The 26819-nt window shown below is 39.8% G+C and overlaps 1 protein-coding gene across 46 annotated transcripts in view; it reads right to left on the reverse strand.

Moving 5' to 3' along the window:
• atp2b2 (ATPase plasma membrane Ca2+ transporting 2) overlaps positions 1–26819 on the reverse strand; it is a 172394-nt gene that overhangs the window by 28720 nt on the left and 116855 nt on the right. For 36 of the 46 annotated variants that reach the window (XR_015501986.2, XR_015501984.2, XR_015501987.2 and 33 more), the window contains 6 exon segments: positions 24506–24547; positions 22981–23145; positions 22506–22720; positions 17799–18041; positions 4650–4891; positions 3859–4093 (listed from right to left, as the gene is read on the reverse strand). Coding sequence is in view for 38 of the 46 variants with exons in the window: in NM_001123238.1 (NP_001116710.1) it covers positions 3859–4093; positions 4650–4891; positions 17799–18041; positions 22506–22720; positions 22981–23145; positions 24506–24547 (1142 nt within the window). In the remaining 8 variants the exon portion in view is untranslated. 46 annotated transcript variants of the gene reach the window in all.

The following is a 26819-nucleotide window of genomic DNA, read 5'->3' on the forward strand; positions in this document are numbered from 1 at the left end:
ATTCATTCATTCATTCATTCATTCATTTTCTTTTTGGCTTAGTCCCTTTATTTATCCAGGTTTGCCACAGCGGAATGAACCGGCAACTTATCCAGCATATGTTTTACGCAACGGATGCCCTTTCAGCTGCAACCCATCACTGGGAATTCATGCACACTCATTCACACCAAGCGGCAACCTCCCGCTCTCTCTCAGGAAGCCAATACGGAAGTAACTGAAACTGCAATTCATCCCAAATTCCGCTAGTCGTGGCCGCTCCTGGCTCCAAAACAGAGCAAATTTCAATTGAGCCCACTGTTAGAATGGCCAACTTTACAGCAGAAAAAAAGGTGTTTACAGCCTGGTACAAAAAAGATTTTGGTTAATACAGCTAATATTACCGTTCATGACAACTGTGAGGGGGTGAATTTTTTTATAACTCATCCGTTCCCTTTATATTAAGTTATATTAAGTTTGCATAATTAAGGGCGTGGCCACTTGAGTGACAGCTAGGTCTCGTTGGTCGCCGTCACGTCACCTCAGCTGAATCCTGCAGATTATCCACTGATCTCGGCATATTTATCGCATTTCTGTGTTGTTTTATGTGGCTTTACACAGTCGACTGTCTTTTGGACTTGTTTCCAACAATTATTAGATGGCATGGCATGCTGAGTGCACTTAAGGTGCTCACAAACCATTCACGTGGCCTCCGATTCCCATGTGAGTAAAGTTATATACTTCTATACCATCTCTGTACATGTATTTGTTTTGTTTAAGATCATTTATCGTTTATATTTATATTTAGAGCTGTAATGCACTCCAGAATCTGCCAGATTGATTAGCTGTAGGCTCTAGATCAGTCATCTGAAGTGTTGTCATACAGTGTTATGCTGCACTTCATCAATAGTCTTACATTAACTAACACAGACTATATCTGAAGTGTTTGGAAGTAATTTGCGTTTTCCTCCTGTTGAAAAACGTCATAAGAGCAATGTTTAGTGGCTCAATGTATTACAGCAGTGTTTTTAAATGACTAAACACTTTATTGATATAGTGTACAACCAAGCACAAGTGGTCAGAACACAAGCGAGTCGCTGGTGATAAAGTATTAAGCGTTCTCCCAAAGTAAAGTGTGTCTGAGGCAGGTCCAAGCTAAATGCCAGCAGGTGTCTGTTGCTCCGCTCAATCTCCGCCTCTTTGCCCTTGTTTGGTATCCCGCCGTGGGTGTGATGACACGCGAACAAAATGCCGACGGTTGGCCACGCCTACTTATGGCTTCTTTTGTGCTCTTTAGAAACCTTTGGGTGACGTCACGGACACTACGTCCATATATTTAAAAGTCTATGCTTTACACACATACACTTCGGACAATTTAGCCTACCAAACTCACCTGTACCACATGTCTTTGGACTTGTAGGGGAAACTGGAGCACCCGGAGGAAACCCACGCGAATGACACAGGCACTATTTTTAGTAATTTAACTAATTTAGCAACAATTGACTCGTTTTTAAAAAAACATTAGTGTTTATTTTAGCACGACACTACAGTCACACGGTGTAAAGTGTGCGTTTGCGTTGATCCTAATGACGCAGTAGTTTTGCAGTAGTGCGGGACAGTGACTCGCAGACGTTATGGAAATGGGGGCCGGTCTAGACACTGAAGCAAGAGATGAAATCAGATTCAGAGTATTACTGAGAAAAGCAAGGACAAACCCAGTTCTACTGAACTCATCAGGACAAGAGGAAGATCCTCATCAATAAAACAGCACAGCAGAGGGAGGAGACGTGCAACATTAGACATCCAAGACTAATGGATTTGTTTACGGATTCTTAAGTTTCGGCTGTTTATTAGGGAAAGGAATGATTTACGTATGCCGACAGGTAACTGAACGCCGGGTGAATCACACCAAATGTGTGCCATCCTCATAATGCTATTACACAATCCCAGAGTAGGGCAACACCAGGGTCAGATCTGCACCAGTCCTTGCTTTCTGAAAGAAGCTTCAGCGGACTGACAATTGCTGATGTCGACTGTGGAGACGCAGAATACCAAAGCAAAGAAAGAGCAGGATAAAAGGAAGAGGTTAAATAATGCAGCGCTATAACCGCTTCTTCAGTCCCCGAGCGTGAAGATGTCTGAGCATTTGAGGACACTGTTCAAAGCCTGTCTTTGGTGTGGATCTGATGCAACATCTCCTCCGTTCGCCAATATTCTCCAGTAATCTCAGAGCACCTGAGCAAGCCACACAGTCAAAAACACACGCAACTGTCTTCAAACATAAAACCAGACACAGCTCTAGAAGAGCAATAATGCATCTGGATATACTTTCAGTCATCATATTTCAAACATATATGGATGGAAATCACTTTGTTTGGAACACAGGTAAGTGTTACCGTGCAGTTTTAGCTTGGCCTAGCATAGATCATTGAATCAGAATAAACCATTTGCATATCACACAAAAAAAAAAAAAAAAAACCGAAACCAAAAAAGAGTTTTTAAAGATTTCCTATCTAAATCTTGACTCTCCTGTAGTTATATTGGGTCCTACCAACAATGAAAAATGAATAGTTGTTAATTTCTTGGCCGATATGGCGACGCAATGATATTACTTAGCGTCTGAAAATAGTCTACAGCTAGGTAACTATGCAATAGCGCTGCGTAATATCATTGAACTGCAGAACATTGCTACTGCAGCAAAGTTTCTTACTAAAGAAAGACTAAAGTTAATGATGTGTTATTATATTTTATTACACATCTGTCTAAAGTACTCGATTTTGATTGGTCAGTCGTGATATTCCAAGGTATGTTATTCACAGATAACAACCTTTAAATAACACAAACCCTTCTGGGAACCGAGAATCACCTTGACCATCAGTGAATACGTTCACATCTATATATTTACATTTACATTCATATGTCTGTTTGTCTTTAATGCCGCAATTTTTGCCTGTTTGGCACGTCTTGTGACTGAATAGTATGTAGGCAAACAATATAGAATACACAAAACATGTCACTCATTTAGTTTTGATTGGGAATAGTGTAACGGTCAGGGGCGTTGCTAGACATAAAGCTCTACTGAGGCACGCCCCCCTTAAAAAAAGTAATAAAAATAAATAAAAATTATTTATATATATATATATATATATATATATATATATATATATATATATATAATTTTTATTTATTTTTATTACTTTTTTGTTTTAAATAAATAAAAGTATTATCGTTATTGTACAATTATTCTCCTAAATAAATAACAGTAATTAATTCTAAATGTAACTAAAATTGTAACAATTTTTTTTACAATTAAATTATAAAGACAATTTTATAGAAAAAAAAAGTTTTAGACTTTAGAGGTGCGCACATGCAGAGATGCATCAGTTTGCTTTTTGAGTAAACTGCATTGCTTTCACCAGCATGTGCCCTAGTAAATTGGGTCTAGCGACTCCCCTGGAGCCAATCAGAGATGGCTATAGACTGAGGATTCTCCAGGGGGAGGGGCTCAGACCGGACGTGAGTTTCGGCAGATTTTGTGAAATTCAAATGCTTAAAAAAATTAACTAAGAACCTCCGGTTAGGTGAGCTATGGAATAGGACGTGTTCGCAAGGAGATGCTGCAGAAATACCCATTTTTTCTGAACGAATGCACACTTTTTTACGTAATACCAAATGCCTGCATTTAATTGTGCCAAACAAAGTTAATTTTAAACTAATCTTGTGCAACGAATCAACGATTTTGATGTTTCCCCAGCCTGACTGAACGCTCGTGCGTTTGCTGCCAAGAGGCGTCTCAGCGACTTTGACATTGGTTAGTGTATACTCCATTCAGTCAGTTTTGTTTCTGTCAGCTTTGCGTTCTTTGACATAATGACTCCTCACCTCAGGTCTGACAGGATCCTCGATTCCCACCACACATATAGCGGTGAGGTCGGTCAGGATGTTGTTCTCGTCCTCCCAGTTGGGCTCGGGGTCTTTGGGAAAGTCTCGGTATCCCACACAGATAGTGCGCAGGCCGTCGCAGGCCATGGGCTCAATTACTTTTTTTACCATCTCATCCCGATCCCTGGGCCTGAAGACACGGGGCTCTCCGACCTCGCTCAGAATACGAGAACACCTGAAACAAACACAACAAATGAAGTCATCGACCACACACAAATCCAAAATATGTTTAAAAGTAGGTTAATGAAACACAGGGCCCTCACACACACAAAACATGTTTGGCGCGATTTGTTGCTATTTTCAGACCAGCGCGGCAGTAATTTTCACGTTTTGCTCCTCGTTGTTTAAATAGCAAATCTATTTGCACCACTTTATAAACTCATGTGTGTGCTGGTCTATAAAGGAGGTGTGTTAAGGCGCATTGTTGGAGAGTTGCTATTTTGAGGAACTGAATAGGCCACACCATTGACCAACTAAAAACTGCTCTAAAGTCCAGCGCAGAGTTAGTTATGCGCCTATGCAGGTCTAAACGCTTACACACTGCTAAACACACACAGGATGTACAGTAATATGCAAATATCTTTACAGATGAAACAATTAAAGAATCAAAATGATCCAGAAATGATGATTTTGCCTCCATGCCTTCTTCACCTCGGGGGCTTCTTCAGTTTATTCATGGCGATCTGCATCTGTATAATGTGATTTGAGTAATGGAGTATTTAATCACTCACTTCTTCAGGATGATTTCGGACGCTCCTTTGCTGTACATTCTGAAGCTGCCGTCGGGGAGTTTGATGACGGTGCTCATGGACTTGCGCACGGAGTTAAACGTGTACACCTTGTAGAGTTTCTCCTCCGGGATCTGATTGCGGATGGTCTGGTAGTCTCGTTTCAGGTCCAGGACCAATCCCAGAAGGCCGCACTCCGTTTTATTGCCTACTTGTTTGGGAAGACCTCCTTCCTTATCGGCCGGCTGGAATGGAAGATAAGAGGCGAATCAGACACAGTGCTCAGCAGAAATGAGAGGGACAATTAATATTCATATCCATCTCCCAGTGAATATAGGCAATATTGTGTTGGTGCATTTAAACAAAACTGTTTTATTAAGCAGATATATTTATTTAAATAAGAGTTTTGTAACCAAACATCTTTAGCAAAACAAAAATAATACATTTAAATTCAAACCAGTTTTTGCAAATAATAATATTAATAGATAATAATATTATATAATAATAATAATAGAGACTACAACATTTGACGGAACTCAATTTGATGGAAATGAAATTGAAAAAATCTATATATATATATATATATACTGTATATGCAGATATAAAAAATAAATACTTTATACAGAACATGACTAAGCATAAAAATGTTATTTGTCACATACGGAGTCATACAGTATAATATGAAGTGAAATGCTTACACAATCACTCGTGATCTTGAAATAGTAACAACAATTAAATAATAATAAATACAAATAGAATCTAATTTATGGAGAAACAGAAATTATCCAATACAAATAAAAGCAAATATAAAACATTTAAAGACTTTTGATATAGAATATATAGAAAAAAATAATAATTTCAATTCAATCACAGGTGGACATATAAGACACTCCCAGTCACACCTGGAGAGTGTTTCCAGTCACATTCCCAGTCACACGTTTCTTTTGTCTACTTTCTACCACTTCTCTGATGAGGGAGGATCTGTATGTATATTGGGTTTCTCTTAATGTTAACATTACCATTAATCCAACACAAGCTGAGCTATCTATAGCAGAATTTCCACGATTTACATTTCATAATAAACATACAAATCTTATTAAAAGTACCCCATCAATTAAATACGCTTTAGGAATATGCTATTTCATGCATTGGCTAATGAAATTGAAGATAATTTTTTTTTTATTTCCTAAAGTTTCCTAACTTTAAGCCTTCACACTTTATTCTGTTTAATTAGGCTGGCTTGTGTAGCAAGCCAGACTATTGTTATCCTATTTTTCTTCTGAGACTGAAAATTAAACTCTATCTTCTCCTAGAGCTTTCAAGCTATGACCACCAAACTCACACCAGACCTCCAAACTGGTCTGACTCGGGTTGCTATATCTTTTCCGACTGATCCGACTCTCGGTTTTCTGAAAAACGTCCCGGGACGGTCAGAAAAATCCCATTGACTTAACATTGGATCAAAGTTTGTGACCTCTAACTCTGCATCAGACTGTCCTACAGACTTATAACTGGGCTCATTTAACTCAGACTACCTAACTGCCAATAACTGATGAGCTTTTAACTTTCTGGCCACACCCTAGCAACCACTTTTGGGACCCTAGAAACTGTCCCATAGACTTCCACTGCAAAAGACTCTCATTGACTTTACATTGGGTCAAACTTTGTGAGCTCATAACTCTACATGAAACTGTCGCACAGACTTTTAACTAGGCTCATTTAACTCCTGACTACCTGACTACCAAACTACCAATAACTGATGAGCTTTTAACTTTCTAGCCACACCCCTGACAACCAAATACGGCACCCTAGCAACAGTCCCATAGACTGCCATTATAGAGGTTCAGATTGATATCGTCATGCTGCAGTGTGATAGAGACATGTGTTGCTTTTAACTGTTCATACTGGCAAGAAGCGTTGATACATCCTCAGTCTAAACTGCCAATCAACTCCATAGCAACAAAACAGACTAACCTAGCAACGATTTAACAGCAGCTATATCTTAGTATCAGAACATCTTAGATACGTGGGGGTTGGCTTGTTTAACTCATGCTAGCACACCATCTATCTATCTATCTATCTATCTATCTATCTATCTATCTATCTATCTATCTATCTATCTATCTATCTATCTATCTATCTATCTATCTATCTATCTATCTATCTATCTATCTATCTATCTATCTATCTATCTATCTATCTATCTATCTATCTATCTATCTATCATCTATCTATCTATCTATCTATTATCTTTTCATACTTTTTAAAACTGTTTAAACTAAATAAACTATTACCATCAGGCTTTCACAAGCCAGCCTAAAAGTTTGTCCTCAAACTTTAAGTATCTAGTTTTAACATGCTGTTTTTATAAAAATCCATTAAACAAATATTTTCGAGTAATTAAATCCTGTAATCAAGCCTCTTTCGAATCAAATTATTAGGCTAGTCAAATTGATCTCATGAAATTGTTTAACAAAAAGACTGCGATCGCTGCTTTGAGTAAAATAACATATAATACTATTCATTCATTCATTTTCTTTTCGACTTAGTCCCTTTACTAATCATAGGTCACCACAGCGAAATGAACCACCATCACTGGGAAACACCCATACATTTTCATTCACACGCATACACTACAACCAATTTAGCTTACCCAATTCACCTGTCCCGAATGCAGGGAGAACAGGCAAACTCCACACAAAATGCCAACTGACCTAGCCGAGGCTCGAACCAGCAACCTTCTTGCTGTGAGGCGACAGCACTACCCATAAAGTTTGCTACATTAATGCAATTATGATGATAATATTTCACAAAAAAATTATTGTGTGAGTTTTTTGGGCTGATCTAAGGGGATTTAGGTGTATCGCTGATAATTGAATCAAGTCCTTCAAGATTCACTGAATCATTCATTCAAATGATTCATTTGTAGCATCTGATTCTTTTAGGAACAAAGCAGGTGACCGTCTTTATGAACGTATTATTGGCTCAATTCATTCAGGAAGTGTTGCCCTGAGACACATATATGTAAAAGTATATTAATCAGAGAAACCGAAGAAAATACAATGCCACCTAAAATGTAGCCCACACACTATAAACCTGTTTGTTGAACTGTTGTATAAAGTCAACGTCTGCGATTACACTTGTGCTGATATTCCAGAAAACGACACACATGCTAGTGTGATATTGACCTTCATCAGCAGTCTTCATCATGCAGTCAATGCTCTTAGACTCTTAAGTGCATATTTTTTATTCTGAAATGAGTGAAATCCTCCATAAAGTCAGCCTGTGCGTTGTTATAGCGAGAATTACCATATTATTGCAATAAAAAGAACTCATTTCATTCCCAGGGTAGACTGAGGATTAAAAAAAAACTGATGACAAAAGCAAAAATCTTTTTTTTTTTTGCCACAAAAAGTTCACCAAGTGCTCCTGAGGGAAAGACTTTGGTTAAAAATGTAAGATATGACCCCTTTAAGCATCTCACATGCGCTAACCCGGGTCATTCAGAGCTGCTCATGCATTAGATGCGGATTTAGCTGGCGTGCGGTGCCGTCCCGAACAGCTGTGATCTCCGCGGTGAGCACGCACTCCTGCGAGCCACGGCATATGGCGAAACCTGCACTGGCAGCACTACTTCCTCTTTACGGCCCCGTTGGCTCCACACGGGCCCTCGCTCTATTCTCCTGCTCTCTGGCGTCTCCTGGAAGGTCATTCTCGGAGCACTGCTTTGATTTTGCAGTGTTACCTGTGCTCACAGAGATAGCTCCGCCTCCAGCAGTGAGGTGAGCGATATGGCTGTGCTGATTGGCAGAGACGCTGGCAGAGACGCGGAGACTCACGGAGCGGCTGCAGACGGACAAACGACGGCGCCCAAAATGAGTCACAAACTCATCAATCATCCAACAGCTAAGAGTTTTTTTTTTTTTAATTTGTTGTTTTATTTTATTTTATTTTATTTTATTTTTATTTATTTTATTTTTTCATCAAATACGAGACAGCGAGATATGCGCTCTTAAAAGTCCCATGAAATTAAAATAAAGATGTTAGAATAAGTATTTAGATTTTAGGAGATCTATTAGCCACAATTCACATTTAGGAGATATAACACTGATATAAACATGTGAAGCTTGTGGTTTGTCACTTTTTGGATACCATCATTATGAAGTTTCATTCCTCAATTATCTGCAAAATGTTAAATTAACGCAAAAGTACATCAACATTTTTCTTCATTTTTACGCTTAACTTAAGGAAAAGACCATCATCCAACAGCTAAGAGGTTTTTTTTATCTAATTTTTATTTTTTTTATTTTTTTTTTATTTTTTAATTTTTTATTTTATTTTATTTTTTTACTTTACTTTATTTTATTTTGTGCTGTTTTGATTGTTGTTTTATTTTGTTTTGTTTTATTTGTTGTTTTGTTTAGTTTTGTTGTTGTTGTTGTTGTTTTGTTTTATTTGTTGATTTGTTTTATTTTATTTTATTTTATTTTATTTTACTTTATTTTATTTTATTTTGTTTTGTTTTGTTTTGTTTTATTTGTTGTTTTGTTTAGTTTTTTTGTTGTTTTGTTTTGTTTTATTTGTTGTTTTATTTAATTTAATTTAATTTAATTTAATTTAATTTAATTTAATTTAATTTTATTTTATTTTGTTTTGTTTTGTTTTGTTTTATTTGTTGTTTTGTTTTGTTTTATTTGTTGTTTTGTTTTGTTTTGTTTTATTTGTTGTTTTGTTTAGTTTTGTTGTTGTTTTGTTTTGTTTTATTTGTTGTTTTATTTTATTTTATTTTATTTTGTTTTATTTGTTGTTTTATTTTGTTTATTTGTTGTTTTGTTTTGTTTTGTTTTGTTTTGAGAGAAGTTTCAAAGATATTGCTAACTTTATTTTGGGTTCATTATTCTTTAATTCAACATATTTTCTATCTAAGAAATTATATAGATATGCATAGAACAAAAACTGGTCACTGATTCGGAGTAAAAAAACATTGAGTGCTGTGAAATATGTTGATCTACTTTGGCGTTGATTTAACGACTTGCAAATAATTGAGGAATGAAACTTCATAATGAAGGTATCCAAAACGTCAAATCTTATTCAGTCAGCATCAATCATTTTCCAAACATTCAGTTATCTGGACAATAAGGAAGTCCTTAAAACACAAGGTTTCCCAAAACAGTTTAGTGCTGGACTGGAGAAAAATGAATGCTCTCAGTCTAAAAATCTATTTTCTTTATCAACTTTTTTGGAAATTGACATCGAGCATGTCCATATTCACGTACCATAGTGACTTTATTTCAGGTGCCAGGCCTCTGAATAGAGTCTTTTGCAGCTCTAGATGACTGAATGGACATTCACCACTTTGTTAAACGCTATGGACCTGTTCCCAGATTCCCAACACCTGAGCATGAATAAAACACATGCAACAACACCGCTCAAACAAACCCCTGTACAAAGACACGAGACGGGCCAAATGTGTCTGCTTGATGTAACTAAGAGTCCAGAGCTAACAAAGCACAGCGCAGCCACTGACCCACAGGACAACATGCAGACCTGTGACCTGCGAACCCCAGAACATGACATCAGTGTCAGTCCGACCTCTCTGACGGAGCAGGTGCTTCAGAAACCTGAGCTCAGGAAGCTCCGCAGGGCTCAGACTACCGGCTGAAGGATCGGTGTCGGTGCCAGAAGCATCACCTGTACCGTGTGTCCTGCTCCGGTTTCAGGATCCCACGAACTCTTTCGTGTCTGGACGGTCATACAGTCGAGACGTACACAGCCACTCTAAATTATGAATGCTGAATCTGGATCAAATACAGGTAAAAGTTCCAGTCGGCTGCCAAAAATAGGTGGCAAGCAAAGTCCAAGGTGCCAAAAATTTGGACTTTTGGAGTGCAAATGTGCAACAGAATCTGAATAAATGCATATGCATGGCTGAATAATAAGGGTTTAGGACACGGATATGACATACCACGAGCCTGAAACATTCTCAAACAGCCTTACTCTCAGGTAAGCCCCATAAGTCTAAAGTCACCATGATATTAAAACTAAGCATACTGATGTCACTAGCTCACATGGCTAGTTTAGTTCTGAACAATTCATCTGTGCATGTCATTAAAAACAACAATAGTTCGCTCTTCTAATCTGTCATGTAAATCAGCAAATTCACTGCCTGTTTGTTTTCAGTTAAATTCTTAAATTAGGTCTGTCTGAGGTGGTGGGCGTGACTAACATATTTAACCACGCCCCTTCAGCTGTTTTAATCAAACAGAAAGGGTGAGGAGGAGGAGTCTGTTAGGCTGCAATAACTCTCCCAAAACCCTTTTCCCCGTCTTTCTGAATGACACGCCTACTTTAATACATCCAATCAGCTCGCAGTATAAAAAAACAAGCCCCGCCCACTGTTTTCTCAGTTAATATTCCCATTCTCTAGGAACTGCATCAGTATACGATAAAAGAATTGGTCGCAGCTTCCAGTTCACGACTTTAAAACATCAGTAACAAAGCAGGTCGATCGTAACAAACACAGTCTCTAATGATCCACTCCGGGTCATTAACATGCACGCCCCAGGCTGTGTTTGATTGGCCACAATGTTTCCTAATGAGATTATAACAATGATGATCACTCACTCACTCACTCACTCACTAAGCCAGGCAGTGAAGATCACTGATTTTTAAAGAAGTCAGATTTTAAACGTGGCAATTTTGTATGGGAGAATTTACTGGAAGCCATGGAGCTGGCAGACTGAAATGAAAAGTCTGTCTGCATATATCCCATTTGGCAAGCTGAACGCATTCAGTGCTATACAGGAGACACGGCACGGACAGACAATACACAATTCATTCATTTTCTTGTTGGCTTATTCCCTTTATTAATCCACAGCGGAATGAACCGCCAACTTATCCAGCAAGTTTTTACACAGCGGATGCCCTTCCAGCCGCAACCCATCTCTGGGAAACACCAACACACACTCATACACTACGGACAATTTAGCCTACCCACTTCGCCTGTACTGCATGTCTTTGGACTGTGGGGGAAACCGGAGCACCCGGAGGAAACCCACGTGAGAGAACATGCAAACTTCACACAGAAACACAGAAACTGAGCCGAGGATCGAACCAGCGACCCAGCGACCTTCATGTGGTGAGGCGAACGTGCTACCCACTGCGCCACTGCGTCGCCACAATACACAATGCGCTGGAAAAATAATCATGTCAAATTGCACTAAAAAAATCTGCAAAACTGCGCGACTGCGAAAGGGGAACCCTGTTATGGCGAGGCACCACTGTATACGAATCATAATCATTCAGCACTATCCCAAAGACAAATAGGTATGTTTTTAATTTAACATGTATACTGTGGAATTTGCCACATTTGTTAGTAACGAGGCAACAGACACATGTAAACTGCTCAACAGAAGGAGTCATTGCACGTTTATGCATTGTGTCATATCACTCAGCTCTTACTGTCATTCATCTGGAGTGAAGGGATGCCAATACATTTTATAAAACCTGTTTGGGTATGCAGAGTACACTGAAAAAAGTGTTGCATGCAGAACTGTTGCAAACAATTTATTTGTGTTGAATTTAAACAAACAAATTAAGTTTAATAATGTTCAACTTAATTTGTTTGTTTAAATTCAACACAAATAAATTGTTAAGAACCATTTAACGTAAAAAAATTAAGTAAATCTAAGGAATCATCTTTGAATATTTTTTTTCAGTGTATGATATTAATTCCTGCCTGAGGTTTCACACACACTAAAACCACAAAATACAACTGTAAATTCATCTCTGCTGATTTATTTTGTCGAGTATAATTATAATTTACCCTATACAGCATCTACAACACAGCTCAAGAGCAAACCAGGTTACTCTAGTGGTATAAAGAGAGTCCTTCTAGTCAAAATAAATTGCTTCTCACCTCAGTTCAACAGATTATCAGAGCTCATTAATATTCACGACCCTTCCAAATATGGTCAAAACCAACATTAACATAGTAGGGCCAATTTCCAATGCCTCGTATTACCATTTCTGGATTTCTCTTGCACTTACCTAAGCCACATACCTTCTACGTAGATATCAGAGAACAATTATTCATTCATTCATTTTTCTTCAGCTTAGTCCCTTTATTCATCAGGTTCACCACAGCGGAATGAACCCTTCCAGCTGCAACCCAGTACTGGGAAACACCCATACACATTTATTCTCACACACACACACACACACACACACACACACACACACAATCATACACAGTTAATCAATTCCCCTGCAGCGCTTGCGTTTGGACTGTGGGGGCAACCAGAGCATCCAGAGGAAACCCACACCAACACGGGGAGAACATGCAAACTCCACACAGAAACTGACCCAGCCGGGACTCAAACCAGCAACTTTCTTGCTTTGAGGTGACAGTGCGACACCACTTGGCCACCTTGTCGCCCCTGTCAGAACTGAACAATTTATATGAATGGATTCTATGGCACTCTCGAATGTGATGGACAGAGATATGAAGGAGAATTGGGAAGGTTTGCTGTAGGGCCGCTCGACTGTTGGGTGAGTAGAAGTTCATGCATTCATTACATAATGTAGCAGAAAAGCTCAGTAGCTCGAAGAGTCAGACAAAGAGTTCTGCTCATTTCAGTCTATGTTAAAACAAGATGTCTGGAATGATATGCTCATCCGAGTCCTGCTTGGTACGGTTATGAAAGCACGGGTCTCCAGGGAGGAGGCCTTCACTTGAGCGTCTTAAAGTGAAAACCGATCTGATTCCAGCTCCCACAACCAAAGGATCTCACATGTTGTGACTATCAGTCTTTTTTTTATATATATATATAAGTCATTGTCTCGACTGCATCCAAGCAGGCTGTTCTTTTTTGGAAAGCGATCCAATCTGGCTCTCCAAAACACACAGCGATTACTCCTCAGCTTTCCTGCATCTCGGAGTATGTAAAGCACATATGGACGTGTACACATGGACAGCCCTAGTTCCAGCAAACTAGGACTTCATCGCTGGGTTGCTCTATGTAGGACAGCCTCAGTGTTTTCTGTTCATCTTCATCTCTTCTGAACTACTATAACTGGGAGCATTCGTGAGTTATTCTTTATTTGAACAAGCTGGTGCAGTGAACAAAAGGGATCCTGATGCATGACCTTGTTTCCATCTTGAAACTGATGCGAGAGGTTTTGAGGAAGAAAAGACGTGATGATATTTCTGTATCTTGACTTGGAATAGGAAACACCAAACCACTGGGTTTAATTACTGGAGTACACTAGAACTGACCTTTTTCTTCAATGCGGAAGTGCACTAGTTTTTGCGATTGTTTTAGGAGCGTAGTGCATGGACCTTTTTCATGGCTGCTGCATGGAGGGCGCCATAGCGACCAGCGTCTTCCGGTAGAATGCTAAAAACTTCCGTGTACAGCGTGTACAACTGGTAATTTGCGCTCCGAAAATGGGTTTCAAAGACGTTTTAAATGGATAACAGCGTGTTTTTGTGACACACAACTTAAAAATGTGTCTGTTAAAGCCGTTATAATCTGTCACGTGTGGTTCAAGCGCGTCAGAAATACGAGAAAAACGTTCTCCTAGTTCAAGTGTCTGCCGTCAGTGTGTGTGTGCGTTCCCGGCCTGTCAGCTGTTAGCTCATCGGCTCTTTAACACACACACACACACACACAGAAAGAGAGAGAGAGAGCGAGAGAGAGAGAGTGTACTGTCATGAAGCTTAACAGGTATGAAAGTCGTGCAATTTACAAAAATGAGCAATAAAAGTCTGTTATTGATCCTCTGCTGCTGATTTGCTGTTCATTGTAATCGTGAGCCGTTTGTGTTTTATTTTGTGTGTTGTTTTCACCACGGTTTGTGTTTTTCTGTCATTTCGAAATGACACTAGCCTATATTTTCACTTTGTCACAGTTATTAAATCAGTGTGTGTCAGTGGCACAATACAGGCTACGTGTGTGTGTCAAACATTTTGGTGAAGTACATTAGTTTGGGCTGGTTATATATTTGAAATAAAGAGAAAACGTTGACTTTAGCGATGACGAGGCTTCATTTAAACTGCTGAAGATGCCGTCTGACACCGAGCGGAAAACGCCTCACAGCAGCTGTTTTCCATCCTATTAGATGGCATTTCTTTAAATGATCAGTCCAGGAGATGCTGCTGATGGACAACAGGATTAGTTCAAAGAGGATAAAAGCAGGTAAAATAGATTAAAGCTATCGTTTCAAAGCTGTCCAAATGTGACTGTTTATACACATCAGCTGTCGACCGGAAGTTCTTCGCATTCTCCTTGCGCATACACGCAAAGCATAATGGGTAATTTTTGCGTTCCAAGAAAAAGGTCTATAGCGATAGTTCTACCAGGAAGACCTAGTTGTTTCTCAATATGCGTTCTCGTCTGTACTTGCGTTCTTGTGTCCTCGTGAAACGTCATCAACCGTCGCCAAAGTACTGTTCCAATTCAAAGTTCACATCTTTCCAAGTGCACATGAAATTCCCGGATGTGTTCTTGCTCTGCCCCTTTGGCCAAGGATGCATCGAGAGGTGACTTGTGTGAACTTGCGAAACTCAGGTATTCCAGAATGCATTGCAGCATAACCAGCAAGCGCTAATGGCGGAGGAGGAAACCCGCACGGTTTTAAAAATAATCCTTTACTGTGTCACAAAATAAAGTTTTAAGAGTTTTTCAGGCGAGAATGTAGCTGTTTTAAACTCAAATCGGCAGTTTATTCACAAAGATAGCGCTTCTTTAACGATGTGGCTCAGCTTGACTCCCAGCCTGCCAGCGGGAGCTCCGTCATCAGCTCCCCCGCCCAGAGCAGCTTTACTTCGGCCAGGCCATCCCGGACATACCGCTGGATCTCATCTCTTCATTGTAGTTAAAACATGATATTTAATCATCTTGTGAACATCTAAAGGACAGTTTTTGGTCTTATAAATCTATTATTTGTTCTCGGATGTAATATTTTGGCAGTGTTATTTTGTTACCTTTTGTAATTGTCTTTAATTATGTTACGGTGTTGTACGCTGTTTGTCCTTGATTACCAAATTGCTTGACGTAATCTTTATTTCTTATCGTGTATGTCTTTATTTCCTATTGTGTGTATAATTACCATTGTAGTTTAATAAATCTTATAATCAAAGACTCGTGTCTGTGTATAATAACTCATTTTAATTCACATTTTTATGAATATATGTGTACATTTTCTTAAATCAAAAATGTAGATTTATAATATTAATATAATATTAATTAAATCATTTTATTGTTAATGTACAGTGAGGTAAGAGATGTTATGAAGTACACTGCTGTTCCTTTTGAAGAGGTACCCGACTTGTGTCCTTGCGTCCTCGGGAGTTCGTTCTTCCAAGTCTGAACTTGTCAAGTCCGAACTTCCAAGGATGCAAGTCCGAACTTGGCGTACTTGGTATTGAGAAACAGCCCTAATGTCACGTCACTCATCACAATCAGTTCCAACCAATAGCCATGAGGCACAAGAAATATACAAGCTGCCTATTCATTTCATTCATTTGGTTGCAGGCACTGATGCAGACGTTCACCCACCGTCCTCCTCACCACCACCAGGTTGGCCCTGTCCAGGGGGGGAGGCTCCGCCCCTGCCTTCATCCTCTGCAGACATAGCCGGATTGAAAAGCTTCCAAACCAAGCTACGAGCAGGGCCTCCGCCAAAGAAATTCTATGTTTCGTGATACTCTTGTCTAATAATACTCATCAATAAATGTAATTCAGTATCATAACTACCATTTCCATTTATCCCTCTAAACAGGTTAAGAGTCTGGGTGTCATCCTTGACAGCACCCTATCCTTTGATTCTCACATCAATAACATCACCCGGTCTGCTTACTTCCACCTACGCAACATTAACCGTCTCCGCCCTTCTCTTACCCCTCATCCCACTGCTGTTCTCGTTCATAGCCTTGTCACGTCTCGTTTAGATTACTGCAACTCTCTTCTCTTTGGTCTCACTCATAAATCTCTCCGTAAGCTTCATTTGGTCCAGAACTCAGCTGCCCGTATCATCACCAGAACCCCTTCTTCTCGTCACATCACCCCTGTCCTGCAGCAGCTTCACTGGTTACCTGTTCATTTTCCAATTGACTTTAAAATCTTGATGTTAACATTCAAAGCCATCCACAATCTCGCCCCTCCATATATGTCTGCCCTCATCCACATTTCTGTTCCTTCTCGCACCCTGCGATCTTCTTCCTCCCTCCACTTGTCTGTTCCCTCTTCTCGCCTTTCAACAATGGGCAACAGAGCATTAAGCCGCTCTGCTGCGCGGCTTTGGAACTCACTACCACCTGCCATCAGAAACATCGACTCCCTCACACTGCTCAAATCAAGACTCAAAACCCACTTATTTAAGATGGCTTTTAATACTTCATTTTATTTGCACTATTGCTGTGTATATTTTTTATTATTTCTCTTGTTGTTTTATTATTCATGTTGATTGTACGGTGTCCTTGAGTTGCTAGAAAGGCGCCTTTAAATAAAATGTATTATTATCATTATTATTGTAATAATCTCCCTGGTCTTTCTGGTAGAACTTCCAGAAATAATAAACCTCAGAAAACTGACAAACTACTTGCTCTATAAACAAGTGGTTGCATGATTATTCAAACAAAGCAGTATCAATAATAAGAAAACGTCAGTTTGCAACATCAAGCAGCAGGACGAGCTGTTTTTAACGTCTAAAAACATATGGAAGTGAATGAGACCGGAAGTCTCAAGCTGAAAAGATTCAAACGGTAATAGTTATAAATCATTATAAATCCTTAAAATACCGTTAACATGTTATTTATAACTGGTTAACTAACAGCTTATAAATAACAAACAAACTATTAACTTTCATTTAGCAAGTCATTTATAACTCATTAACTAACAGTTTATTAATGACCTATTAAGTAGTCATAACGGATAGTTATTCTGAAGTGTTCCCAAACGTACATACAACCCCTTAATTGTACAGCACATGTTGTCCTCTTTAACAGCAGATAGTGCTTTGAGATCTCAGAGAAAAAAAAAAGCCCCTCGTAATGAAAATAAATGCTGATATTCTGCATAATGCATGCCCTAAACAAAGCTGAAGGCAATCCAAATGAATGCTAGAGAGTGATCAGTTTGGATTTCTCACCAGTATCTTGGTGGTGTAGGCGCTGTTCAGGGATATGGCGTTGACCAGTATGTCCAGGGTTTTGGACGGCAAGGATGTGGGCTCCGGAATGGTCTTATAATGGACATCGGCCACATACACCTGTACTGCGGTCATCCGGTTGGTTGTCAGAGTGCCGGTTTTGTCTGAGCAGATCGCTGTGGCGTTGCCCATGGTCTCGCAAGCGTCCAGATGGCGAACCAAATTGTTATCCTTCATCATTTTCTACAGGCACAGACAAAAAAATGTGTGTTAGTCACATCTGCAGAGAGTTTTATATCTCAAAATTTTTAAATCAAGAAGCCTTTTCTAGACAAACAAAAATATAGTGTTGTTTTCAGAAATAATGAGTCAAAATTAATTGAGGTTTTCATTAAAATAAGCAAAATAATCTGCAACTGGGGTAAGAGAAGTAAACTTGTTTTCTCTTCGACATAAGATTATTTCACTTACCCCATTGTCAGATTATTGAGCTTGTTTAATGAAGAACTCACTTAATTTTGGCTCATTGAGCCCTATCATACACCCGGCGCAATGTGGCGCAAGGCGCAATACTTGTTTGCTAGTTTCAGCTTGGCGCAAGAGTGGTTTTGAGGCGTTGCGCTACGCTGTTTAAATAGCAAATGCATTAGCGCTCATATGTGCGCCCATAGGCGTTCTAGTCTGAAAAGGAAGGAGTTCTGAGGCGCACTGCTGGCGCGTCGCTATTTTGAGAAGCTATAATAGATTTTTCAATAGGCCAAAACAAACCCGGTCTAAAGTCCAGCGCAGAGTTGCACCTCGCTTACACACTGCTTAATACACACAAGATGTAGAGCAACACGCAAATATCTTTACATATGAAAAAATGTAAATATTAAGGATATATATAGGATATAATAAGAAAATATATATGATATAAATATAAAGGATTAAAATATTACAAAACATTATTTTCTAGCCTACATAAATATAAAAACCACTGCCTTCATGTCTTCTTCATCTCGGGAGGCTTTTTCAGTTCATTCAATTTGCTTTTGTATAATGTTATTATTATTAGCAGTATTATTTATTATATCCATATTTATATTTGTTTTATTAAAAAACAAGCTTAGATTTGGCCACCTGCAGGTTTTAGACCATATGGGGCACAGCATGTGTATTTGGATGTAACTCGGTATTTTGCATTACATATTTTTATACTTTGTTATTATTGTTCATTTATTTGTTTGCTGGAAATTAGAACTGAATTTAGAAATAGTTTTGAAACAAATATTTGTGCTTAACAAACTAAATTAATTATGTATAGGCAAATGGATGTCTGTGCGTAAAGGTTTCCCTGTCCACGAGAGCGAAAGTAAAAGTAGATCCATTATCTCTCATTCTCACGCAGTAGATGCTCTGTTTAACTGTTTTCTTGCTAGTGAAATGCTCAGTTTTTACACCTACACTTATTTTACGTCATGTAAATAGTGAATGCGCTTATGGCGTGACGCAGCTGGCTCTTAAAGGGAATGGGAGATGAGACTCTGATTGGTTTATTCTCAAAACACACCTATAACTCATTAAGGAAATAAACTCAACCCTTTTAGACCATGCACCACGGCGCAAAGCGGATTTTCCCGTCCTTAAATTAGCAAAAGTTGATTCTAACACGCCCTGAAAGCGTTTGCGCCCTGCATTTTGCACTATGCGCATGGACTATCAAAATAGAGCCCTATATTTCTAAAAACAAGACAATATTTTTTGCTTGTCAAGAAAATGCTTCTTGATTTAAGAATTTTGAGATATTTGGACAAGAAACAAGACAAAAAAATCTAGGTAAGTAAATTCAAGCTTTTTTTTTTTTTGCAGTGATACAGATAACTAATATAATATCGTGTGCTAGAGGACGTTCTGGACATGTGGAAAGCTGTCCAACAGCGAAAACTGTCTACATAAATGACCTTCTGACTGAAATGGCAAATAAAAGAGCTGCGACTGCATTAATCCGCCTGCATGAGGAACTCAAATCCTGTGTTTGCACATCACTAAAGACAGCTAGGAGATTCTGCTGTTCACACGCAGGCAGAAAACACTCATCATGCCAACACTGAGCCGCCTGCAGCTTTGGCAATAATATGCAGCAGAAAAGCTAAAACTGCAACCCAACAACATCTGCATCTGAAGATTAAGTTTTCAGATCATCAACAAAAAGCAATCCAAAGAACACATATACCACAGGATTTTTATTAATGTCAAGTTTAAAGATAGTATGAAAGCAAAAATGTGGGAATAACCAGCTATTTCAAGCATTAAAATACATTTTAACATGCATTCTCTGCATGTTAAAGCTAGAAATAGTAGGTTATTCAGATTAGGGCTGCACAAATACTGAGAAAAGCTGTGATATGCGATAATGTTGTTGTTGAGTGTTGCGAAAACAAAACTTCTTACAACATAACTTTATTTATTCATTCATTCATTTTCTTGTCGACTTAATCCCTTTATTAATCCAGGGTCGCCACAGCGGAATGAACCGCCAACTTATCCAGCAAGTTTTTACGCAGCGGATGCCCTTTCAGCTGCAACCCATCTCTGGGAATCATCCACACACACACTCACACACTACGGACAATTTAGCCGAACCAGTTCACCGCATGTGTTTGGACTGTGGGGGAAACCAGAGCACCCGGAGGAAACCCATGTGAAGGCAGGGAGAACATGCAAACTCCACACAGAAACGCCAACTGAGTCGAGGTTCGAACCAGCGACCTTCTTGCTGTGAGGCGACAACACTACCTACTGCGCCACTGCCTATTTTTTTAACTATATATTTTTTAATAATCAAACTAAAATAAACAGGTAATAGATATTTTTTCTAAGCTATTTACATATAAAATGAAAAAAAAAACGTAGACTTTAAAACACCAGGAATAACAGAGACTCATATTTTTAGCTCTAACAGCACCTACTGGATTGGATGAAGATAGTCAAGGCTTCATCTGATTGGTCAGATTTATATAAACAAAAAACAACCTATGCGTGCAGCACACAAATGCTTTGCACATCAAATTAATTTAACTTCTAATCTGAATATTGCATATACTGTTAATATGATAGGGCCGCATGGTTGCCTCACAGCAAGAAGGTCACTTGTTCATCCCGGGTGGGTCAGTTGGTGTTTCTGTGTGGAGTTTGCATGTTTTTCTACTGTTGGTGTGGGTTTCCTCCAGGAGCTCCGGTTTCCTCCACAGTCCAAACACATGCGCCATAGGGGAACTGATGAACGTAATTGGCCGCAATGTATGAGTGTGTGTGAATGAGTGTGTATGGGTGTTTTCCAGTACTGGTTTGCGGCTGGAAGAACATCCGCTGTGTAAAACATATGCTGGATTAGTTGGCGGTTCATTCCACTGTGGTGACCCGTGATAAACAAGGCACTTCTCTGAAGGAAAATGAATGAAATATTGTGCAGCCCTAATCCGGGTACTTCTCGCCTTCTGTTTTTCAAATACTGTGAATTCAGACACACTACACAGCTCACATGCTAAATTGTGATGAAGGATGCGATTGCAGACGCAGTCTAAGGGTGCTTCACACCTACACTTTTGTTTCGGAACGTGTCTCGTTTGCCCAGTTAGCGCGGTTCGTTTGGCATATGTGAACAGGGCAATCGCGCTCTGTTCCGCGCCAAAGTAATCGCTCCGAGATCGCTTGAATGAGGTGGTCTCGGCTCGATTGAAACTAACCCTGGAGCGGTTTAATTGCAGTATGAAAGCAAACGATCCGAGCGCGGTTATATCACAGTGTTTTATGGATATGTAATAGGCTTACTGCTATATGAAGAGAGAATTATGAGTAGGGCGGGAAGTTTCGCGAGTCTCCGGATGCCCGCAAACGAGTGATGATCTCCCGGTAATCTCGCATCTCTCTCCCAGTCCTCAAATAGGCATCGTCGCGCACCCTTCTCACCCCTCCCCACCGCATCTCTGCTCAGACCCGTCACCCGCGCGCACCCTGTCAATCACCACCAAACCACCACCTCTCCTGACAGCTGAGCGGGACTCTGCAAAATAAACCCTGACACTCTGACCAATGTAAGGAGAGTTTACTCACACGTGACTTGTTTTAGCTCTATTGGTCCGATTAGAAACTTTGCAGTGTGAAAGCGAACCGCTCCAAGAGCAAAGAGCAACAATGTAACAATTGTAATCTCTGTTTCGGAACAACTGAATCGATTCACAGGTGTGAAAGCACCCTAAGTCTAAATAACAGAGGTGCACTGTAAAAAGCTTCCCTAGTTTCCCGAGTGTTTTGTGTTTATTTTTTGGTGGTGAATTGCAGGATGTTGATCTCCGCTCGGTCCAGATTTGATGTTGAATATTCTACTGTTTAACAAAGTGACTTTAATTGACATTTTAGTAGTTTGAAATAATAATATAATGTGTAAGAAATAAAATGTAGAGAAACAAGTGTGTAAAATAACTGACAATGTGCTGCAGATTATTACAATGCTTCTGTAGCGTAATATACAACACCAACACACACAATACAGCTCTGCACACTATTACACACGACAATAAAAGTCACTTTTTACAACATTTCAAGCTTAAAAGTTGTTGTTAAACCATGAATAAAAGGGGAAAAATCGAAAACAAAACATCACAAGATAGGGAAAACGGCTAATTTCGGGATAGTTTTCTCCAGTGTTGATGTGTACAGGCATACCTTGACAGAGTAGGCCAGAGAGATGGTGACAGCGAGCGGCAGGCCTTCAGGAACCGCCACCACCAGCACTGTAACACCGATGATGAAGAACTTGACGAAGTACTGGATGTAGATCGGCGTGCACTCGGTCAGCCACGGCCTCTTCTGACGCACAAAGGTATCGATAGCAAAGTAAAGCACCAGGATGATGACGGTAATGGCGGACATCACCAGCCCTGAGGAGCAGATCACACACACACACACACACACACACACAGCGCATTAGTGCTGCACTGCTGGGTTATTACCAGACAGAAATTAATCATAATTTTTTTTAAATAGTCTACACTGGCAGAAGCCCTCACTGGTCATGTGTTTAATAACATTAAATGTTAGCTTTTCAACTTGATAAGAATACGAGAATAAGCAACATGTGTTGATCAGGACACCAGCTCCACTCATTTTGAGGCAGGAGAAACCCTGAAACCAGCAGCACCTGCTTTGCCGATCTGGACAGCCAGCTTGGTCAGTTTCCCCTGCAGGACGGACTTCTCTTTCTTGGAGACGCTGGTTTTCTTCTTCTCCTTCTCTTCTGTTTCTCCGCCCTCTGCGCTCTTCAAGGGCTGCATCTCCATTGCTGCGGCTCCGTCCTGTTTCTTCACTGCAATCACCAGTAAACACACACACACTGGTTAGGGGACGTCAGCATGATCTCACCCTATAGCTAATGCTGGACCGAGACTGACGAGTCGATCTCTAAATTAACCACACTTTCCACAGCACTTTTGTAGGTTTGATCATCATCATCATCATCATCATCACTTTTTGACAATTAAACATTTCCTCTGCTACACTGTAAAAAAACAGACATTTTTTCAGACATTTTTGAGGTGTTTTTCCTCCTCAAACGTCTCCTGCGTGTATCGCTAGTTTCTTCCACATCTCCTCCAAAGCCTTCTGTTGTGTTTCGATGTGAAATTTGACTGCTGTATCTGTGAAATAACTCAAATCATTCAGCGTAGTGATATGGAGATGTTATGCGCTCAAAACCTGCCGGATCTACTTTAGCTGTGCGTTTATCTGAGAATAACCAAACAGCTTAGAGCAGGAGTTCTCAATCTCGGTCCTGGAGGTCCGGTGTCCCTGCTGAAAAATCCAGCTTAAACCAGCCTAGGCTGGTTGGCTGGTTTTAGCTGGTTGACCAGGCTGGTTTTAGAGGGGTTTTGGCCATTTCCAGGCTGGTTTCCAGCTATTTCCAGCCTGGTCTTAGCTGGTCAGGCTGGAAAATGACCAGCTTAAACTAGCTTGACCAGCCTGGTTTAAGCTGGACATAGCTGGTTTTGGCTGGGCTCCCAGCCTGGCTAGGCTGCTCAAGCTGGTTTTAGCTGGTCATCTCCCAGCCTGACCAGCTAAGACCAGGATGGAAATGGCTGGAAACCAGCCTGGAAGTGGTCAAAACCCCTCTAAAACCAGCCTGGTCGACTAGCTAAAACCAGCCAACCAGCCTAGGCTGGTTTAAGCTGCATTTTTCAGTAGGGGTCGTGCAGATTTTAGCTCCAATCCAATCACACACACCTGGGCTAGCTAATCAAGCTCTTATTAGGCTTTCAACATCCATGCAGGTGTGTTGAGGCAAGCTGGAGCTCAAATCTGCAGGACACCGGACCTCCAGAACTGAGTTTGAGAACCCCTGCCTTAGAATGGCCGTCAGCCAATCAAAATCAAGCAAGACCTAATAAAACATGTCATTTGTGGGGGGAAAAAACCTAATTTCCTGTTAATTTCCTCCATAATATTTTCCGATTGACACGAAGCAGAAATAAGGTTCTGCGAACTCCCTAAGAACTCTAAGTGACGGATGGACATCTTCATTAGAATGATTGGAGAGTTGGACAAAGACCCTGACACGCACACATGAGAAGCAGAACACGCAGACAGACGAGCGAGCGGACATCTCAACCGCACAGAGGAATCAAATCATGGCGAGCGCTCAAACCAGCGGTAAAGTGAAAGCAGGTTACCTTTGGTCTGGTTGTTCTCCATATTTCCATCCTGCATTTTACCTAAGATGAAGGCATCCACAGACACGGGACAAAAATAACAGAAAGCAGACGATAAAACATTCATCACGTGGACATTACAGTGAAATCAAATCAAAAGAGGAAGACAGAGAATGAGTCATTTATCAACATCATTGTGAGTCACGTACATAACACAGAGCTGTTTCAGAATGAAGGGTTGGGTCGTTTAGACAGTACATGTGGATCTTCTGTCTCCATCTTTACGCAGAGTATAAGCATTACGTGTGCTTTGTGTGTTTGCATGTTGGGACGCCATGGAATATCTCACGTGTAAATAACAAATCCTGCGTTTTTCGTGTTCGTGTATGGGTTGTTGACGTAATGGAAGCAGAATATTACGCTTGTCAGCTACCCATGTACACACTGCAGAAAGACTTTCTTACTTAGGAAATGCTTCTCTGACTTGTTTTCAGAAATAATACCTCAAAATTATGTGAGTTTTTCCTCAAAACAAGCTAAATAATCAGCCAGTGGTGTAAGCTAAATCCGTGTTTCTCAACTGGTGGGTCGTGACTCAAAAGTGGGTCGCGGGAACATTTTGAGTGGGTCGCGGAGTGTGTAGACAAAAATACAACAAAAGTTTAATTTCTAACTCGTTTTGACTTTTATTTTGAAATGCGTGCACGACCACCCTACCGTTTTACATGTGAAATTTCATTTAATTATAGCAACAAATAATGCAAAGCGCAAGTACGACCCGGAATGTTTAAAGTATGGATTTACATATATTGACGACAAAAAAAGACTTAAAGCCTCCGCGTGTCATAAAAGGTGCTTTCACAAAAGAGCAAGAAACTTAAATTAAAACGACATTTAGAAACCAGACAACATGTTTTATCAACTGTTCAGTTTAGTTCATGGTAACTGAACCTTTCCTTACCCTAACCACTGTTTACAGTATTTGTCATTTTCACTTTGTAATATTTCTATAATTTCATATATTTCGTTAAATGACAGCAATAAAATATTGTTATTGTTATATTGTCAATTTTAAGGTCAAATTTATTAGCCCCTTAAGCTAATTGTTTTTCAGACTGTCTACAGAACAAACCATCGTTATACAATGCCTTGCCTTATTACCATAGCCTGTTTAGTTAACCTAATTAACCTCGTTAAGCCTTTCACACACACACATACGCGCACACGCACACACACACGCACGCACGCACACATGCACGCACACACACACACACACACACACAGTCAAATAGCTATTAACTTTTTTTTTTTAGGTGGGGCCAGTGAAAATTTTGGCCGGGCAAGTAAAATCAGAACCACTGGCCTGATCGGGCCAGTAGAAAAAATCCTTAGCGTTGAACCCTGTGCGTGCGGGTCTATAAAGGTGTGTTAAGGCGCATTATTGATCCGCTGCTATTTTGAGGAACTGAAACAGACCACGGCATTGACCAACTAAAAGCTGCTCTAGAGTCCAGCACAGATTGCGTTAGTTTTGTGCCTATGCAGGTCTAAATGCTGAATACACACAGGATGTTCAGCAATACACAAATAACTTTATGAAAATAAATTAGCATTAAAATGTTATAAAAATTATTATTTACTACATAAATATATTAAAAAAAACACTGTCTTCATGCCCTCTTCATGCCTAGGTAGCTTTATTCAGTTTAGTCATGACAGTTAGCATTTTTATTATAATGTTATTAATATTAGCAGTATTATTGATTATATGCAGATTTATATTTGCTTTAATAAACACAAGTGTAGATGTGTCCAGCTGTGGGGTTTTGGAGACGTCTGCATCAGCATATGGGGCATTAGAACAGGACGTGTGTTTGGATATAACCCTGTTTTCTGACCACGCTTCATTATTATTGATCATTTATTGATGGGGATTTGAACTGAATTTAGCAATAGTTTTGAAGCAAATATTTGCGCTTAACAAGGGAAATTAAATATGTGGGCTAATGGAGCTTCCACCGTTTCCCCACTCCACTAAAGTAAAGGAGTAAAGTAAAGGAGAAAAGTAAAGAGGCTGAATGGAGGAGGCTCGTTCTTTATCCTCGCGCTGCAGATGCTCTGTTTAACTGTTTTCTCGCCAGTGAAGCGTTCAGTTTTTACACTTACAAAGCCCGTCGTGTAAATAGCAAATGCGCCATGGAGCGACGCAACTGACTCTTAAAGGGAATGAGAGACGAGACTCTGATTGGTTTAATGCAGGTTATGCTCAAAACACACCCAGAACTCATTAAGAGAATAAGCACAACCCTGTTAGACCATGCGCTGAGACGCAAAG

The sequence above is a fragment of the Danio rerio genome, chromosome 11, assembly GCF_052040795.2.
Source record: "Danio rerio strain M-AB ecotype USA chromosome 11, GRCz13ab, whole genome shotgun sequence".
Taxonomy (NCBI): domain Eukaryota; kingdom Metazoa; phylum Chordata; class Actinopteri; order Cypriniformes; family Danionidae; genus Danio; species Danio rerio.